Source organism: Lissotriton vulgaris, chromosome 2_2, assembly GCF_964263255.1.
Source record: "Lissotriton vulgaris chromosome 2_2, aLisVul1.2, whole genome shotgun sequence".
In the NCBI taxonomy this organism is placed as follows: domain Eukaryota; kingdom Metazoa; phylum Chordata; class Amphibia; order Caudata; family Salamandridae; genus Lissotriton; species Lissotriton vulgaris.
The window spans coordinates 31,042,082-31,048,695 of NC_141688.1; the positions used below are offsets into that span (position 1 = coordinate 31,042,082).

The 6,614-nt window shown below is 45.1% G+C and overlaps 1 protein-coding gene across 1 annotated transcript in view; it reads right to left on the minus strand.

Annotated features, from left to right (window-relative positions):
* Positions 1–6,326, minus strand: part of GRAMD2A (GRAM domain containing 2A) — a 124,160-nt gene extending 117,834 nt beyond the window's left edge. The window contains exon 1 of the mRNA XM_086959856.1: positions 6,220–6,326. Within this exon, the coding sequence (XP_086815982.1) occupies positions 6,220–6,314 (95 nt within the window). The 5' untranslated portion in view covers positions 6,315–6,326. The remainder of the gene's footprint in view (positions 1–6,219) is intronic.
* Positions 6,327–6,614: the final 288 nt, after the last annotated feature.

The following is a 6,614-nucleotide window of genomic DNA, read 5'->3' on the forward strand; positions in this document are numbered from 1 at the left end:
CCACCTGATAGACCTCCAATGGTTCACCATCGACTGAACTTCCAGGCCTCCTCTTCACCCTGCATCCGTCACACAGTCGCAGCAGTGGCCAATCCTTCTACTACATCATTGCCAAGACCAGGAAAGAACTTCCCCTTCAGCTCCATACGGCCCCCTCAATGGAAGACTTCGGAAAAAGACTCAAGACCTGGCTCTTCGATGGAGACACAGCACCCAGATACCCATAGGGGTGACAGTGTTGCGTTTTACAAATGCTGATTGATTGATTGATCAATCGATTGATACTTTAGAAATGGTGACTGCCTCTCAAGTACAAGAGTGGGATGTCAGTGTGGGTGCTGCGTAGATCCTATTACTCTAGGGCCACGTTACAAAAGATGGGGCGGGTCAGCACTGACAGATGAATCAGGGGCTGTGACAAACTGGGGGACTTAATACACACGATCTGTCTTGTGGGGAAATCCAGCATTTCTGGGCGGAGGTGGACTACTCGCAGCGACGAGGAGGAAAATAGGGCGCTAGGCCAAAACAATGGTACTCAACATAAAGGGAAACAATAGCACATCTGAATACACCAAGCTCCTTCTATAGGTGGTGCTCATTGTAGAAAAAAGGAATATAGCAAGGGGTTTGGGAGCGCATTAACCCGTAGACATCAAAACATGGATCAACGACATTTACTGGTCCATGTTGGCGGAGAAACAAGTCTAGGAGGGGAGGGGTTGCCCGAAAAAATGAGAGAAGGTTTGGTTGCCCTGGCAACGATTCATGGGGCAGTAGGTGACTCCATTGCGGGGAAGGGTTGCAACACAATCAGTGTCTAAAGGGTGGGTAAGGAGGGGAAGAGACGACAAGTGGGTTCGAGGAGGAATATGTAAAATGGCATTGATTATGAGGTGTAATTGTTACCAGACACATACTGGAACAACTGTGGTTGTCTATGTTGGCTGTTGTAAAATCAATAACAATATTTTTTCCAATAGTGGAATGTTAGCCCGCACTGCGAAGGAGCTGGTAAAGTAGCACATGGTCCTTTAACTTGTGTAGTAACTGGATGATACGCTCTCCCATTTGAGCAAAGTAACACAGTTCTCACAACAGCACAAATCACTGCTAAACATCATGCATCACACATATAACATCCAACAGGACATGTTAGATAGAACACTGCACACACACACACACACCCCTTTGCCATGGAGGTGGGTCTCACCACGCTGTCAGAAGCATGCTTCTGTAATCAGACAAAACACATATAACAAAGTTTTACACCTCCATCCATGATCCGGTGCAGCACTTATGTGCTCTACAAATGTGTTTTACTTTGCTGGTGACACAACACACACAATCCTACTGAAGAACACACTCACATAAACTGCAAAGAAACATCCCGCACTATCCAAGTCTGTGGCTATTAGGCTGTTACGCCAGTAAAGAGCAGAGGGTACCACCAGATACCTTTCAGACATACATCTCTCGTCTGCCAGGCAATGGGCACACCTGCCACTCAGATGACTTCACCCATCAAAATAGACACATTTACTGACCAGACGCACTTTCCCATCTTCCCCACTGAGCACCAGTCTACACAAACCAAGTCAGAGCGTGGTCGGCGATGAAAAGCTTGGATCTGCTTGGAAAGTCACACCCGGACTACTGGGGAGCCGCGAAGCCATACCAATAGCATGTTGTGCACTATACAAAGACCAAGAAGCGTCAGTGGAGAAAAAAAAAACAAAGCGCTTCAGAGAAATATAGGGCCTCATCCTTGCGTCAGTTTTGCGCTTCCGATGCGTCCCTTTTTGTGACGCATCGGCGGCGTAAAACATGCCTCCTGTGGCGCACTATTTACAAAGTGACGCATCTAAGCAGATGCGTCACTTTGTGAACCCCTGCGCTACATTATACTTGCGTCAGGTATAATGTATGCAGTGGGGCGTTCCCCCGCAAAAAGCCTTGTAGAAGTGGCGCAGTGAAATCTATGAGATTTCACTGCGTCACTCCTAGGACGCCGTTGCGTCAAAATCTTGCGCCTGCCTCACAGCAGGCGTAAGACTGATGCAGGCCCTTTCACATGGGACTTGCCCCATGTGAAAGGATGCATTGCTGGCGTTGCGTCACTTTTGTGACACACTCCAGCAATGCGTCACTTTTGCGCCATACAGATACGTCAGAAATACTGATGTATCTGTAACTTCTTGCGACAGGATGCGTCATACTTTAAATATGACGCATCAGGTATGTCGCAAGGAGTGCACACTAAGAAGTGACGCATCGCTGCTTTCACGCAGCGATGCGTCATTTCTCATAAATAAGGTACATACTGTTTATGCACTTGTATCGCATTCCCTCAACACGTGTCACCTGAACCGTCCACAAAAGCCACACCGGACGAGGTGACACGTGTTCTGGTTAATAATAGACTCGATAACGCTAATGCAGCCGTGGAGAAAAGAGGATATACAATAGAGTGTGTGTGTGTGTGTCTGTGTGGGGGGACAGCAAAACTGCAACAACAACAACAAAAAAAGAAGACAAACAATAGTGGACAGACAACAGGCTCAGGTGGGGAGAAGAGCGGGAAGGAACCCAGGCAAAGCAGAAAGGACACACAGGCGAGCTAAGCAATGTAGAGGAGGGGATTCCGGATATAAGGAAAGGCAAAACAACAGAGAAACAGAAAATGCGAGGGCCTGATTAAAACATTCTACACAACCCTTTCATATTTGCGAGGTCAATGAAAAGACACCTCTTACTTTTCAGCAACGCGTTTACTTTCGAGTGAACTTTTAGCATTCGGGGCCGTTAACACTGAAATAGGAGATGTAAACAATCCCGCTGAAAGCGAGTGCATGCCTCCTTCTAGTATGAGGGCATGACACGGCCGGAAAATTAAAGACAGCAACCAGCTAAACAAAGCATTTCAAGGGTGTCTTGCTCCCCCTGCTGTCTAAAGCAGGAACTCCTAGCGCACTATTGTACAATTCTATCTATAAATAGGCTGGCTTCCAACCACTCACTGTCAAAGTTTAATTACGTATTTACTCACAAGTTCCAAAATGTTTATATCGGACGAGTATGTTAATATTTTTTCAAGTGTTCTTCACATTGCACAACACTGTGTCAACATGGATATGATTACCTTCGCCATGGCGTCATATTAAAGCGCCTAAATCCCAGTCGTCACGTATGTCACAACATATGGTCCTTAATCATACTCCCACAAAATGTAGACTGTCTATGACTGCTTTTCTTTGTGATTCCAGGGGCTTTGTCATCCTCTCTTCCAATTATAGAGGAGTGAGTTGCTCCTTGCACCCTGCTCTCCTCCCGAGTGGCTGTGGTCTGCTTTCTTCCCTTTGCAGATTGTTCATGTTTTATGATGTTGTGCCCTCTTCTCTCTGACGATATAATGCAAAATGTCGTGAGAGGCCCCTAATAATGTCATTTAGACTGGTTGACTCATAAATGTATAACAAGCATTGCCAAAACCAACAGGTCTCCGTTTAATGTGTCAATGCATGTCAATACTGGCATCCACAAATGCTATTTAGAAGCATTACATGCACAAATGCTGTTTTTCCACATTAAAGCAATCCCAGTTGGAAAAAAGGTAGTACAAAAGGATGGCTTTCTGTCTAGATTGTGTATAAGAAATACATTTTTAAATGTGACAAACAATATGAAGATTGAGTATACGTTTCAGCTGTAACATAGTCCATTGTGCATTACAACAGAAACACTTCCTGGAAGATGGAGTGATACACCAAACCGGCAATAACACAAGGCAAGAAAATGCTACTCCTCTAGGCTAAGTCAAAGTTTACTTTATGTATTGTGTATGTTAAAGAATTGGTAACTGTGAGTCTGTAGCCAGCAGCACCGTGAAGCCAGACGTAAAAAGACTCTAGGCAGCATGAGGAAGACTGCGTGGTACCAACAACATCGTGGCATACTAATATTGAGGACAGGAAATTAAGGAACAAAATATCCACAGGTAAGCGTAATTAGGGAAATATCGAGTTATCTTCCTACCTCCACATCTACATGCCTTGAAGATGTATGTACTGTGTAGGCACATACACGTGGAGTTAGGTATAGGAAATCTAGACTTACTTACCTTTGGATATTTCATTGTTGATATACTATTCTCGATTTTCTGGGCCTTCAATATTGCTGATTCGATATTTAGGGGAACAGCCTCTTCCCAATCCTTTGTTAATGGCTTGAGTAGACTTTATTGTACCCTTTTCTGTACCCTGTCATGACGGCTGGGGATTTGTAGGATGACTGTACTTTGCTCATTCGCCCAGCCCACCTTTTTGGGTTATGGTATTCCATGAACTCCTAAGTCTGTAGGGAGACATCTTTTATCTGGTTTCTACAGTCTTACAGGGCTGAGCAAAAACCTGTTGCCTTTGTCACTGTCTATGTGTCCCACTGTCCCCCCTGCACATGACCTGACTCTTCCCCAGTGTCTAATCTAGTGCTGAATTTGAGCCAGTGGTTTCTAGTGCTCAGCACTGGTACTTAATTGTCAACAACAGCACTTATGACAGTCTGCCACATTGTGGCACTGTTTGTCGAAATTAGAGATGAACACAACAACAGTTGTTTATTAATTCAATATCCATTAAAAATGACTAATAGTTGCTGCCCAAGCCATTCTTATAGCTGTGGGTCCCTCAAAAGGCTGAATTGTTACACTTGTAGTGTGTGATGTCTTGTAGTTATGTTGGTTCTGGCATTGGTGGTGCGGGCAGGGGCAATGGATGAAGTATATACTGACCAGGGCATGGCACTCAATTTTTACAAATTAAGCACTGGTCTAATCTGTGTCAGTGGTTGCCGGTACTGGGCTGCTGCACTCTTTTTTACAGGAAGGCACTTGTTATTCATCCTCAGACTGACCAGCTCCCTTTCATGAAACAACAGGCAAACAAAGTTGCTGGCCTCTGCTTTATAATCATAAAATGGCTTAAGAAAATTCTGTGGATGCTGCCCACCTCCACCCAAATAACAGTGGTCAACGCCCTCATTACATCTAGGCTTTATTATGGAAACATCTTGTACCTTGGCTCAAACAAAGCTGTAGTACGGCGGCTGCAACTTGTTCAGAACTCTGCTGCTAGGCTGCTATGCAGAATTCCTAATACTACCAGTGTGTCAAAAGGCCTTCATGACTTGCACTGGCTCAGAGTAGAGAACCGGATTAGATTTAAGGCCCTCAATTACATGTTTAAAATAAAGGCAGGTACGGCACCTAAATACCTGCAAGCTTTAGCCCATTCCTACACTCTCAAACGCAGTTTACGGTCACAATCAGCAGCAAACTTCTGTGTGCAGAGGTACAAACTTGCAAGAATGGGAGGAAAATCCTTTGCCCAGCTAGGACCCAAGCTTTGGAATGCTCTCCCCCCATTCATTCGCAAAGAAGAAAACTTTGCCAGGTTCAGGAAAAACATCAAAACCTGGCTGATCGATCAATAACGTGAACGATCCTGCGTACTTTTCCACCTTTTTCTTCTGTGCTGTGTCATGGCACCAGGAAACCCTTTTTGGGTAGCTGTGCGCCTTATAAGTGCAAATAATAATAATAATAATAGAGCAAGCAAGAGAAAGGCAAAAAAGGGAGAAAAAAGGAGTAAGGGAAAGATTGGAAAACCGTTACATAGGGAGAAAGCAGTGACGAAGAAAAAGAACTTGTAATAAAGAGAGAGGAAAAAATGTTGGGTGGTGAAAGAAAGGGGCTTAAACTGGCTTCCAGACTAGACCCATACATTCGGCAGCACCACAGCGGGCTCCTAAGTACAACTTTGGGCAATTACACTTACGTTTTCAACAAATGAAGTAGTACTCTTCTCTGATCCATCACCTCTGTAGCCGACATCGCCCCTCTGTTGGGCCTGTGTGCCCTGCTCCTTTCCGTTGTAGGGTTGCTGTTCCTCCCTCTCTCCCCCTTGCCAGTTTAGGTTCCCTGCTCTTTGCTCTTCCTGCTCTCTTCTGTTGGGTTATTGTGCCTTGCACTATCTCCTCTTTAAGGTAATTATACCCTGCCCTCTTTCCCCCTCTAGGAAGCTCTTCATGTTGATTTTCTGCAGGTGGGTTGTCTTTGTATCCTGCTCTATTCTGCCTGTTTTAGAAGTTGTCCTCTATGAGGAGTCTGATGTTGCTGTATGTTGGGCCTCCTCCCTGCCAGCTGCTGTCCTGTTTTGTTACCTGGCCCTGGGAGAGTCCCCCAGGCTGTCCTCCTCTGTGGCTGTGTCCAGACGCTCCTGGCTTTGCCTGGCACTGGAGCTCTTCATGGCTGCCATCTTCTCACGCTTTAGTCTGTGAAAAAAGAAGTTACAAAATTAGACTATTTGGATCATGCATCGGCAATGCCAAGGATCTACCTATTCATACAAGGGGCAAATATATTTTGCTAGGATGTGAAATGAAATAGCTTTGACCCAGAGTTCTCCTGGGAGTGGCTTGAATATGGAGCTTAAAGATATCTCTCTATAGACAAGAGCACAGCATGCTTCCAGTGACTGTTGCATCACTACAGATGATGGTGAACAGCCTCCATGTAGAGTGTGACTAAACTGTGACATCAGGACAGTATGTTACTT